Source organism: Bactrocera neohumeralis, chromosome 3 (genome assembly GCF_024586455.1).
Source record: "Bactrocera neohumeralis isolate Rockhampton chromosome 3, APGP_CSIRO_Bneo_wtdbg2-racon-allhic-juicebox.fasta_v2, whole genome shotgun sequence".
Classification (NCBI taxonomy): domain Eukaryota; kingdom Metazoa; phylum Arthropoda; class Insecta; order Diptera; family Tephritidae; genus Bactrocera; species Bactrocera neohumeralis.
Window position 1 is genome coordinate 16,961,202 of NC_065920.1, and position 13,909 is coordinate 16,975,110.

General features: G+C 38.5%; 1 protein-coding gene across 2 annotated transcripts in view; it reads right to left on the minus strand.

The window, feature by feature from the left end:
• Positions 1-3,035: 3,035 nt before the first annotated feature.
• LOC126752245 (homeotic protein spalt-major) overlaps positions 3,036-13,909 on the minus strand; it is a 60,297-nt gene continuing 49,423 nt past the window's right edge. Inside the window, exons 5-8 of one of the 2 annotated variants that reach the window (XM_050462919.1) lie at positions 7,848-8,331; positions 7,262-7,500; positions 6,751-6,927; positions 3,036-6,582 (exon numbers count right to left, since the gene is read on the minus strand). In XM_050462919.1, the coding sequence (XP_050318876.1) occupies positions 6,214-6,582; positions 6,751-6,927; positions 7,262-7,500; positions 7,848-8,331 (1,269 nt within the window). In that variant the 3' untranslated portion in view covers positions 3,036-6,213. Of the gene's footprint in view, positions 6,583-6,750; positions 6,928-7,261; positions 7,678-7,847; positions 8,332-13,909 lie in introns of both variants that reach the window. The other variant, XM_050462917.1, reaches the window with a different exon arrangement.

Consider the following 13,909-nt stretch of genomic DNA (forward strand, 5'->3'; position numbering starts at 1 on the left):
AGCGGTCTGAGTGCTGTTACATTATGAAGTGTTTGGAATGCCGCGCTTAATAGTTGTTGAAGATGATGTATGAGCAACAGCATGCCATTACACACACATACAAACATGCATACACACACATACAAACATACTTACAAACACACATATATTATTACTACTGTGCGCGCGCTTATTTGCATTTTCATGCATCGAATGCAACCAACTGTGGCAACTTCAGCACTGTGCGCGCCAACTTTGCCGCGCGCTTGGTAAGTAGGCGTTTGGGGCGCGTGCTGTAGCCGCCGCTATGGGCGCGCGCTAAAGTGCAGACGAAATTTTTGGAATATCCATTACGTTGCAAATGGGGCGCAACCATAAGCATATGAATGCGTATTTGTGCTATAATTGTGTCACAATGGCATGCATAAATATACGGCTTGCAACATGTGGCACTTACAGCATGTAGCTTCAATTACTGCATATAAATACTTCATTAAATTACACATCTCCTTCCAAAAACGTACTTACCCACTTGCTGCATGCCACTCATGTATCCATTGAACTCCCTTCGATCTCTCTTCGTTTTCGTCCGCAAGATTTATGCCCGCCGTCTTGCGTTAATTACGTAGAAATCTTCAGTGACCTACATGCCTACTAAGTTGTGATTAAAACTCGAATTATTGTTTGATTTTGCACAATAAATTATCATTTCTTTATTATTTATTCACATTCCTCGCTTCATTGTTTCGCTTAAGTTCCACTTACTTACAGATTTTTATGATTTATTTATATCCAGCACTTGCGTTTCGTTTCTAAATATACATATACTAGTGGTGTTCATATTTATATGAATGTGTGTGTGTGTTATAAAAGAAAGATAGAGCTTTAGCTATCTTACGTTTAAAAAATTAAAACTTAAAAAAAAAAATTATTTCTAAATTAATAAATGGTTATAAATAAATGTTATGCTATACCTTTTACAACAAAAAAAGTTAACTTTGGCTGCACTGCAGCTATAATTCCCTTCACAGGTGCATTTTTTTTTAGAATAAAAGGGATTCAGAAGAAATTTTTGACCTGATTTTGATCGATTAGTTTGTATGACTCCCCATGCTTAATCTCCCTAATCGATGGAGCAGACGTTCCATTGCCCGACCATGAAGACCTTCAAATAGCGATTTTCTGTCTGAAGAACGATAAAAAGACGAAGGCCGATGGCTTACCGGCCGAGCTATTCAAATACGGTGGCGAAGAACTGATAAAGAGCATGCATCAGATTATTTGTAGAATATGGTTGGACGAAAGCATGCCCGACCATTAGAATTTAAGTGTGCTCTGTCCAATTCACAAAAAGGGGGACACCACAATCTGCGCCAACTACCGTGAGATAAGTCTCCTAAACATCGCATATTAGGTTCTATCGAGCGTACTGTGTGAAAGATTAAAGCCCACCGTCAACACACTGATTGGACCTTATGAGTGTGGCTCCAAGTCTGGAAAAACAACTGACCAGATAATCACTACGCGCCAAATCTTGGAAAATACCCCAAAAAAGCGGATTGACACACACCACTTCTTTGTTGATTTCAAAGTTGCTTTTGACAGCACGAAAAGGAGCTGCCGTTATGCCGCCTATGGTATCGCCGCAAAACTAATACGTCTGTGTAAACTGACGTTGAGCAATACCAAAAACTCTGTCAGAATCTGGAAGGCCCTCTCCGAGCCGTTCGATACCAAACGAGGTTTCAGACAAGGTAACCCTATCGGCCGACTTTTTCAATCTACTGCTGGAGAAAATAATTCGAGCAGCAGATCTGAATAATTGGTTAAAAATTAATTATTCGAAGTATTGTCCATCGCTAGTCACAACTAGTGCCCATCCTTCCGGTAAAGCTCGAATACCATTACGGTAAATGTTCATCTTGTGATGTTATCCAATAATCAAGGAATTTTTCCATGTCGTTTTTTGAGTGAAACTGCTTCTGAGCCCGACCAAGTCTCATTTAACGGAATAAATAATAATGGAACGGTTAGACTTGACTTTTAAGCGTTTTCAGATAGGTTTTAACGGCACCGAGCTTTGTTTGTAATGCATCAGAATTACTTTTTTCTGTCATTTCTAGTTTTAAAGTCATAAAGAACACAACTTTCTTATTTCTGAACCATTCCCAGCGAATGTAGTAGCTTTGGAATGGCTTGATGGGTGACTCCCAATGCTGAAGCAAGCTCTTCTTGCATTTGACATGCATCATCATTGAGCAGCGCCTCCAATTCACCGTCTTCGAAGGTTTTTGGCTTCTCGAAGTCGACCGCCGTTTTAAAGCGACAAAGGCAATCACGGCACGTTGTTTCATTTGGGGCAGCACCTCCGTTGACTTTTTGGAGTTTCAGATGTGCATCATTTGACTATCAGCGGGTATTTAGTGCGCGCCTAATATCTTGTCAGATAAAAAAATTTTCCATACCAACACTTGATTTTGATCGTTCATTTCGTATGACTGCTATGTTGTTGTTGTAGCAGTTATCTAGTCTCCACTTAGGTGGTAAAGTTTGGATTGGTTGTCATCGTCTAGCGGTAGGTTCAGGAGTCAGACCATACGGAGAGGGTTTTTAGATGAGTGGGGTGGGCTGGGCACGCTAAGCGATGGTTAGAGTCATGAGAGGACTCATGTTTGGTATATCGGTGGACATATATTTGGTATATCAGGGTCGATTCTGGATAACAAGGAGTTTAACCTGTTACTGTATCCAGAACGTAGGAGCGCAAAGGTCACTCCAGATTGTGGAAACGCGGGCTTTTCGTCTGCAGTGGGTAGTAGTTTGACTCCGAGTACGCCATTCACTGAAAGGAAGTCGGCCTTGAAGAAGTGAACAACCCCTGTTTAATGTAAATTTTAACGCCATCGACTGTAAGGTTCAATCTATATTCCTTCGTCCTATTAGTAAATATGGCCCCTGTGGACTATGCCGAGAAGAGTGTTAGGCTCCTTGTAGAGAAAAAGCGAGAAAGATTGAAGAGATATCTAGAGATATCTTTCTACTTTCGAACATAAGACTTCATAAACTACTACTCCGACTACCAAATGATATGAATCAAATCCACACCCGGTCTTAGAGGGGTACCTTTGTTTTATGTAATATGGTTCTAAAACCATCTTCATTCCTGTCTCTGAAAAGCTCCATTATGTATAGAATTTAAGAAATTTATTCCGGAGTCAACTATAAGTTGTTCCAACACTAAAAAGAGGTCCAGCGCTTTCCAAGTAAACGGCAATAGAACAGGGGAATAATAATTTGACTTTTGCAATTTGCCATTACTCATAATAGTTTGATTTTTTTATTCTTGAATTCATTGCCTGTGTTTAGGAAGAAACTAAAAGAATTATTAATTTCTTTGTTTTTTATAGTGAACGACAATAGATCAAGGGAACTGCCGGCTAGTAATAATTATAGTAGCGACAAGGCTATAGGTGAGGTTTCTGAATATTTTCTTGTTAGTTTGCAATTCGTTGCCTACATTTAGGGTGTGGCTTAAGGAAGCCTTCTGAAAAGCGACCGATATCAATTTCCTCTTGTTTTTTGTTGGAAACTAGGATTTGGAAAGCGCTCAGGTCTTTTGTAGTGATGAATCCCCCAGATTACTATAGTTAATAGGCTCGATTATCTATTTTTTTTAGGTTTTTAAATATTTTTTTGTTGTTCTGCTCTAAAAAGAGAGACGCTTATGTAATAGCAAATAAAAAATACAATATTTGAGAAAAAACTCACGAAATTATTAAAATAATAAAAACAAAAATTTAGTTAAATTAATAATTTATTTTTATTTAAGTTTTTTTCTTAATATTTCGCACTTGATTTTTCTTACAATACTCATTATTTATAAATTGCATTGCACGCGTTTTCACATTCATAGTGTGTGTTTGTTTGTATGTATGTATTGACTTAAATGTAATGTTTTTGCTTAGCCACAAATCGTTGCTGATAATTGCCACTTTCTATCTTGACTACATAAATTAAGTGCTAAGTACTAAAGTATTTATTCTTTTTTATAATAATCTTTTATATATATATACCTATTACATTCTAACTGTACAGTAAGTTAATGCCACTTAAATGCATACCTGCGTTTCACACTAATTTTTATTAAATAATTATTTTTTAATTAGTTTCTCCTTGCCCCTGTAACCTAAAACTAATTCGCTCGCTTTAAGTTCTAAGCTCTAATTTTATTTCCTTATATTATGCCATAGCATATTTATGCTGAAACGTTTTTGCCATAAATTACCTTCAGTATTGATTTTTTGTTTAATTTTGTTTAATTACAATATTCATATGTTCATAATTTAGCAATGATTATTAAGCATTTTTACCTTTTTACGATATGTACTCCACAAAAACCATGTTTTCACTTTAACTACTCGTTAAAAATTAATTTTACATTCACATTTTTCATTTGAAATTAAAATGCCTCATAAATAGTTAGTTGAGAGTGGGTTGAAAAGGCTTAAGCAGGGTATTTTTGTTAAAAAGGCTCTAAAGTCGTTCTCCGATAAAGTTTTTCCAAAGTTTTTGTGTCCAATTTTATATACTGTGATAAAAGAAGAGAGAATAACAAATTTTTGCTTCCAATTACCTACCTACCCTAGTTGTTTGGAAGTGGTTTTGCTATTAACCAAAACAAAACTGATATTTACTAAGAGAAACAAGATCTCGGGGGCACCATTGCCGTGAATGGGAAGCAACTGCATGCAGCATGCAGATACCGTGAAGCATTTAGAGCTCGTCTAAGACAGGAAGCTTCCATGGAAGCCTAACGGCATGATTGTCTTATACTGCTTCAGCGGAGGCATTGGTTAAAGGTTGGGTCTTTCACCGAAAGTAGTGCTCTAGCCTTGCGACACCATAGTCAATCCGTTTATGTGGTATTTGTGTGGTGGAGGGACCTAGAAGAGATCACACTCGTAAGTAGGCTAGCGATCGCTCAACAGCCGGCGCTCATCAGCATATGTGGTGCACTAGAGCCCACTTTAACCATAGTATGCTTATATGCTTATAGTGCCTATAGATATCGGCGGAACGCATATCTGAGCATTCGGAAATCCTCACACGCTTCAACTTTATACCGGATCTTTTGAATCTTGGAATCACGAAACCAAACTCTGTCGCCTTTTCACCGGCCACTTATCTGCGATGGAATTATGGGTGGGTAGAAGCCGCTGGAGGAGAGTTGCAGGCTTTCTTCAAGGTTGGGTCAAGCAAGGATTGGTGGAGGGTTGTATTGTCAGGAGTCTTTATAAATTTCAGTCTCAAATTACATGACTATTGCGGGGTTTTTAAGCCGAAGTTGCTGCCAATATGGTAGTGGTAGATTTACTACTCCAGAGTGCAGCCTCCAGTGAAGTGACTATCCACTCTGATAGCAAAACGCCGAGTCTACATTGAGCTCACTTACCGAGCCTTCACGGCCGGCTAAAGAATGTCTAACCTCGTTAGCAATGGAATAGAGTCACTATGTATAAGATTAGTACGAATGCCAGACCACAGCGGAATCGTACGTAACTGTAAATCTGATGAGCTGGCAAGGATAGTTACAACAGTTTCGCTATCAATAGAATGATAACGGATCGGTCCTCGAGCCTCCTCCTGTGTTCTATTACTGGATAGCTGGGCTTCGCAGGAACTTGGTTACCGCTCGACTACCATCGGTTTATGTGCTGTCGTAAGATCCGCTTGACTCATGATCGATCGTATAAGATCCAGTGAGCTCTTTGCACATGATAGGGACAGCCTCTGCCTAGTTGTGGAAGTTCTAACAGGCCTATCGGCGTCCATGCTGTAAGGTTGTAAATCTTACTGGACGCCAGCTACAGAAGTTCTATGGAAGAAAATCCAACATTTTAACACTTCCTTTGTGATTGTCTGCGGTTGCCAGGTCAAGTCTGAAATACCCTCCACATATATTTTTTTAGTTTGGTAGAACCAATATCTCGGATAGAAATCAGAAAATGTTATTTAAATACAACTTCTCCTCTGGTTCTATGGTCAAATTATATCTTTTTTTAATTTAAGGAAAAAGTTTTACTTAGCTGAGGATCAGAGGCAACCGATTTCGAAAGAGACTTTACCATTTTCTTGCCTACTCCAATTACTTTTCAACCCACAACTCATCTAACGCTCACAAATTAGAAAGCCTATCACTCCGTCTTAACAATTTGAAAGCCTAAATTTTCACATTTAGTCCACTACATGTTGCACTTCGTTGTGCATCTCGTCGATTTGATTACAACTACTCGTCGGCGTTGTTGACAATTCGTCATTTTGATTGTTCTCTGTTTTAATTTTTCCTAACATATGCCAAGGCGCTGTCGTATCTAAAGCTGAGCCGCGTGAAGGGCTCTCCAAATGTCTGTTGTCATCTCTTGTTGGTGTGGGGGATTTACTGTTATCGCCATGTGACTGCGTTGTCATGCCCGGGAAATTATAAGGTGGTGCCAGAAATGGTGGCAAACCTAGGAGTCCAGGTGGATATTTGCCAGCATTTGCGCCATTCGGAAAATGTGGTGGTGTTAGATTCGGAAATGCACCAGGACTTAGATCACCAGGCTGTATGGGGGTGTTACCAGAGATGTTTACATAAGTTAATGGAAATAAATTAGGTTTCAGGGATTGCTAGTGTTGAATGCATTTTAGTAACAATCTTTCACTCGTATTCCTTTTCAAGAATATTTTATGTATATATTCTTAGAGATATAGTAAAACCTCGGTACTTACCTTTGGCGGTAATCCATTGAAAAATGGCGGTAAATATGGGAAAAATAGTTCTGGCCGTCTTTGCATGAAATCGGTCTCACTCGGCATGCTACCAGGGCGATGTAAGGGTAATTCAAGTGACATGCGTCTACCACGCCGTGATGTGGGATTCGTCCACATATGCGTACCCATATGGACCTATATGGAAAGGATGAAAAAAGGAGGAAATTTGTTCAGATGTGGGATTAGAGTTTAACGTACTTTATAATGGATTTTAAAAATGAAAATCTTGAATCTTTCAGAGAATGATCGGCTATAATTTTCGCTGCTAGAAGGCGATACTTTCTATCTTCTTGAGCTCAAAGGGTCTGTTTAAGACTCTCTGCTGCGTAGCAAGCACTTTAGCCTGCTTTTGCTTTTAAGTAATATCTAAGTCATTGCATTCCACAGTTTTTCGAACTGAAAACCCCAATTTCACGACTTCGAGCCGAGACTTAAGAATTAGGACATTAAGCACTCCAATACCACTTACCTTCAAATTTCCTTTGGTTGTGAAGGCCTTCTGACACACATTGCACTGGAATGGCTTGTCTCCAGTATGCGTACGCATATGGATCTGAAGCGCTGAACTCGAACTAAAGTTTCGTCGGCACACATGACAGAAATGCTTCTGATTCGCGGCGGCGGCAGCGTCGGCACTCAAGCTCGGTGGACCGACCGACATCAAAGCCTGTTGAAAGTCCAATGGGCTCGCTGGGAAACGATGTGCATCTGCGGGCAGCAAAGATTTATGTGACAATTGTTGTTGTGGTTGTTGGTGTGGATGCGATGGCGGGTGTTGTTGATGTTGTTGTTGTTGTTGGTGGTGGTGATGATAGTGGTGATGGTAATGGGCGTTGCCATAATGCAGTTGCATGGATTGCATGGTATCATGCGGAAGTGAGGATACTAAACGCGTTAGAATCGGGAAGGAATACGAGTACAATAAAAAACAATAAATTGTGCAGATTGGCACACAGTTTAGGTGTCGGCTCAACAAGAAAATCGGAACACATTAAAAGGGGGGAGATAGTGTGTGACATTGTGGACCGAGGACACCGGTTAATACGAGTACTTACGTAATTGCATTTGCATGAGCGACTGCTCGGCGTTGTTGTGCGGCAAGGCCAAATGTGGATGTACAGCGAGTTCGAATGGTGAATGTGTTGACCCAGACCCGCTTTGTTGTTCCAGTGTGCTATTGGCTGGTGAAGCTGTTGGTATGCAGCCTGTTAGCATTGGTAGCGTTTGCGCTGGTGGCAAAGGCGATGGTGTCGTCCTTGGTGTAGGTGAGGATCTTGAAATATTGGTCTTTAACTGTTGTGACTCACATTCGGTTTCTGTATCGGGTTCTTGCTTAATGCGCTCGTGAAGTGTAGACGCTTCGCTAGTTTCCAACTCATTAGGGCTAGTCGCTTGTGTTGTCTTGGTCAAGCAATTACCGTTTTTAGAAGTTGTGTTGCTATTTTGATTATTTACGGATGCTGTACTGTTATTTGTAACGCGTTCTTCGTCTTCTTCATTGCTGTTTTGTTTTGGAAATAGGTTACTGCTCACTGAAAGCTGAAATGAAATTTTTTGTTTAAAAAAATTTAATTGAGTAAAATATTCTTAATAAAGAGGAACTTTTCTCGACTATTTACAATGCTTAAAACGGATTATAATACATACATATGTATGTGGGTAGAAAGATTTGATAATGAAATTTCGACGATGTAAAAGAGCCTTAAAGTTTCTGACTTCATTAAGAGCTATTGACAATGTTCAATTTTTGATATGCCTTTTCATTCTGTTCGATGATTTGGTTCAGATGGTCTAATGTAAAAGATGCTTAGATGCATTAAAGATGTTAAGATGCATTAAAAATTGACCAATATACAAATATACAAATATAATGTAGTAATCAGTTAGAAGGAGAAAGAGAACTGATCTTTGGTGCACTCATTGGTCTTTAGTGAGGGCAATGGTTGCTTTTATTCCCGTTTAGTGAAGTCAACGCCCATTGACAATCATTCAAATCGGTTAGCGAAGTCATGCACCCATTTCAATGTCAGCCCAATGTCAGGAATAACCCTTTTGCATACCCTTAACCAAGTGAAAAATGTCAAATGAGATCAATAACACTTTTGTTTACCGATAACCGTTGTTTCTTTTGTTTTTCTTTAGCATAAACAAAAACCTTCGGTTATTACTATGACCCATTTGTTTATATTTAGCCAGTCTGACAGTCTTTGTTAAGGTCACTAACTCTTTTGTTTACCTTTGTCCAAGTGGACAACCCTTCGAGGTGGTCAATGAGGTCACTGTTTATTTTTTTTACATTTATCAAAGTCAACAACCTTTGGTGAGATCAAGTACCCTTTTTTTACATATCGGCAAGATACCAATCATTCCTGATTTCAGAGATTTGGTGAGGTCATTGACCCGTTTCTTTCAATTTAACCAAGTTGACAACCCAGGTGAGGTCAATAATTTTTTGTGAGGTTGATGAACTTTTTCTTTAAATTTATCCAAGTCAACAACCTTTGATAAGATCATTGACCCTTTTGTTTACATTTAAGCATGACACCAATAGTCCCTGAAGTCAATGAGATTCGATGAGGTCATTGACCCCTTTGTTTACATTTAGCCAAATCAACAACCCCTTCAACCCCTTTGGTGAGGTCAATGAACATTTTGTTTGCATTTAGGCAAGTCACCAGCAGTACCTAACTAAATTTAGCAAAGTTTCAAACCCTTCCTGAGGTCAATAACTTTGGTGAGGTCTATGATCCCTTTGTTAATATTTGGTGGTCTAATCCATGTTCCCTTTGCTTTTATTTAGCCAAGTCAAAAACCCACAATGAGGTCAATGACCCATTTGTTTACCATTAACAATGCCAACAACCTTGACGGGACGTCAATACGGTATATCAATTGAGAAACATTTCAAACAATTTTGATTAGTTAAATTTTTTGAAATCGCGAAAGTATATAATTTTCGAACCCCCCGAAATTACGCCTCCAAACGTGTATCTTTTTATGCTTCGTTTTTTGGAATTTCTCTAAAACTGCTTTCGTTCAAAGCTTCTCCAAAACTCCTGCGGCACCTTTTATGCTAATTTAATTTCCATGTTGCTACAACAACGCATCTCCACTTAACTGTACATATAGTAAGTATGTAGCTACACGTATATTGTCCGTCACATTTGCTACACATTTTTCTTCCATTTCGGTGTGAAAGTGTCATTTTTATTTTAAGAATTTATGAGTGCAACGCAAATAAATCACTTTCACTCGTATACCTGCCCCTGCGCCACAGCGAAGAATAAACCGCGTTGTTGTTGTTTTGTTGTTACTGTTTATGCCATTAAATTGCAACTACTTAATTGTATGAGGCGACGCCTCGCATGTTCTTCTTACAACGCAAAATTTTGCTGCTGATTTTTATTGCTGTTGTTGTTGTAGTAATGTGGCGTCTCGACATTAACATTCACATTGTTCTCCATTTAAAATGCAATTAAAACTTTTCATTTTTACCAGAAGCTTTGCACCGTGTGTCTACGTCTACTTGTTCTACTTGACTCCTTGAGTTTACCTCTCCCTTTTCTCTCCCCTCTCTTTAATGCATTTCACTTTAGCAGTACTATAGTTGTTGCAACAAATGATCGTGAATATGTCATTTTTCATATGTAAAAATGAAGTGTCATGAAATGTTGAACATTTTCGCTTAAGGCGTCAAATTCCGAGACTTAAGTTGTTTTTAGAAAGGAGGGAATTTTAAAGCATTTTAGGTATGTCGTAGTTCTTAAAGAGGTGTTGTAAGTTTACGTCATAAAAAATATAAAACAAGTATTTACAAATCAGAGTTTTGGGTTCTAACAAATAAATTTTATTAAAAAATTTCTTCAAAGAATTTAAAAGAACTGGCGTAAAGTTAATCACTCAAATCCAACATTTAGATTCCTGCTCCCTCTTTTTGATGTCAATGGCTTTTGGTGAAGTCAGTGAAGCCTTCGTGGACATCTTTCAACTCAACAACTCTTTCGGAGGACAATGATACTTTTGTTTACCTTTAGGGAGGTTAACAAACTTGTCCTAGAAAAATTATACCTTCGTTTACCTAAAGCAAGGACACCAACCATTACTGAGGTCAATGACCTTTGGTGTGTTAAATGTTCAATGACCCCTTTGTTTACATTTACCTAAATCAATAACCCATTCCGAGGTCAATGGCCTCTGGCGGTCTGTTTCGTGACCCCTTTGATTTTATTTAGGCAAATCAATAACCCTAAATGAGGGCATTGACACTTTTGTTTACCTTTAGCGAGGTTAACAACCCATTCCGAGAGAAATTACCCTTTTGTTTACCTTTAGTCAAATCATCAACCCTTCCTGAGTTCAATGACCTTTGGTGTGTTCAATCTTCAAAGATCCCTTTGTTTACATTTAGCCAAATCAACAACCCCTTCCGAGGTCACAGGCCTTTGGGGGTGTGATCCATGACCCCTTTGCTTTTATTTAGCCAAGCCCACAATCCTTAATGAGGTGAATGATATGTTTATTTACCTTTAGCGAGGTTAACAACACAGTCCGTTCGAATTTAGCCTTTTGTTGTTGTTTAGTCAAGTCTTCAACCTTTCCAGAGATCAAAGACCTTTGTTGAGTTCAATGTTCAAAGATCCCTTTGTTTATATTTAGCAAGATCAACAAACTTTTTGCTGCGGTCTATTATCCCTTTGTTTGTTTTCGGGTTTTTGACTTCGCTAAGGGTCATCAATACTGATCATAACATGAATTATAAAAAATTAAAAAAAAATGTCTATATTCTCTAAATTTTAAGAATTCGCGCAAGTACTGTCATCATTTTCTTGCTCACCACTATGTACATTCAAAATTATTGCCGCGTTCCAACGCTCATAATGCATTTTGATGCCTCTGTACAATTTCAAAAAAAAGTTATAGCCAAATTTTGAGCACATAAAATATTTAAAAATTGTTTATTTTGACAATAAAATACCTTTTGGCGAGAGCAAATAAATTCTTTGATTTATATATCCGGCGTAGATGTCTAGATGTCTAATATGCATCTTTAGTGGCTGGCATATAAGTTATTGCATTAGAGCACACAGAGTGATTAGAGAGAGTCAGTTGCGCACGTGGAGAATAGTTTATCATTTGAGAAGGTTTTGGGAAATTCCTCTCTTTTGTTGCATTTGAGAATTTGTGAACATCAGCCGAAAAGTTCGCCACTAAGAGACGTTCAATGGCCCTTCTGAATGCGGAGGGTACCCAGTTGTCAACTGGTGAGCTTTAGGCGACTTCGTACTAGTTTAGTAAGTGCTCTAGAAGCAGTTTTGAATTAATTTTCTTGCAGGGTATGCACTTACTTGTATATATTTACACCTATGTACGAATCATGCGAATTTCTGTGTCCGTTCTGCCAAATACTTAGCATATTTGCAAAAATAATGAAACCGTAAAATTGTTTTCTCTTAAATATTATAATTTTTTGCTTTATGGTGACTAATGGTAAATATTACAATAATTATTACTTACGGGAAAATTTTTTAGCAATTATTTGTTAATTATAGTTTTTGCCGCTGACTTAGAGGTGACTAATTGAAACAAAAATTTATTACTCACGTTTCCTAATAATTCATAATTGTTATGAACAGCTGGGCCCATTTTTTTCATCCTAAAGAGAATTTGCTAGTATTTAACAATTATTAAATAATTAATTAATGGAAAGTTGATTTTATTGATGATTTGAGTTAATTCAATCAGAAGCTGACGGACCAACCAGAAGAGATATTACTACAAGGCATAAAGACATTTTCTGATAAACACCTGAACCTCAACATATTTAACATATGTTCTGCGTGCAACGAGTCCTCGCATGACACTAACCACCTCTTTGCATGCGCAGCTAACCCTACGCATCAGACATCTCTCTTCCTATGTTCCGACCAAAACAGCGTCAGAACAGCACCTTTCCTGGGCCTACCATTGTATGGCCTTGACGACAACTTATCTGAACCTTACCATCCTAATGGGGACTTGATAACTGTTACAACAAGAACATAGCGTCTGATATAAGATAGGACAAAACAAGCACCCAGACATATGCCATTTGATTTGAATCGAACCAAAGGATCATGTGAGTGATTACTATTTTGGTGTGACTTACACAAAAGACTTTAAAACCAGGTCCAAACGCAATAACCATTATACAAACTTGTCTTCGGCTAACAGATCCATCCTAAAATCCTAAATCGATAAAAAGAAATCAAGATTGTACACCAGAGCTTGTTCTAAATTAATGAAGAAAAGCTAGCCTGCAGATAGTTACATAGAAAATTGAGGCTTTGCACTGCGACCGATGGTCTATTGCGCCTTTCCCTATATCACTTATGGTCACCAAGGCTGTCTACGTAGGTGGAACCTAGAGCCTTCAGCCTGCTTCTGCAAATTGTGGGCAATCCAGAATAAGGTGTTCTAGATTTTCCTGTTCCATCTCGCAGAAGCGGAAGTTTGTGCAAGAGACTTTGGCCATATTGGACAATTTGTTCCTGAGCCTGGAGTGCCGCGTATAGGGGGAAGTTGATCATTTCCTTAAACCTTGCAAGGTTGTTCCCTGCCAGAAGTAGCTTGGCATGGCGCATACATGCTGCCTGCTCCTAATACTGCTCTTCCCGACTCTTTCCTCTATGCGGAGCAACTCCTTTAGCCTGAAGATGTTTTAAAGACTTAATAGATGAACCTATAATGTCAATTAAAGGGGTGTATTATGTCCTTAAAATAGCGGACTCTTCTCTGGATTACTCTCCGGCATATTTGGCTGCTGTGAGTGGCGAAAAAGGCGAAAGTTTCCATGAAGAAATTTTGTTAATGGATAAGCGCTATTAAGGAAAATGGAGCGCAGGAAGGCTAGCAGATTTTTGGGGAAACTTAAAAACGACCTTTTAGAAGCCAAATGTTCAGGAAAACTGATAGGTAATAGTTTGATCAAAAGTGCTTAGTCAAAAATAAATCTAGTCTCAGCACTAATAACAGTTAATAATTTACCGCAAGCAGCTTATTTGTGGCATTTCAAATATGGCAGAAAGCATAACTCGTCAAGTTTGCCCAAGAAAATGCCACACATAGCTTTCTACGGCTA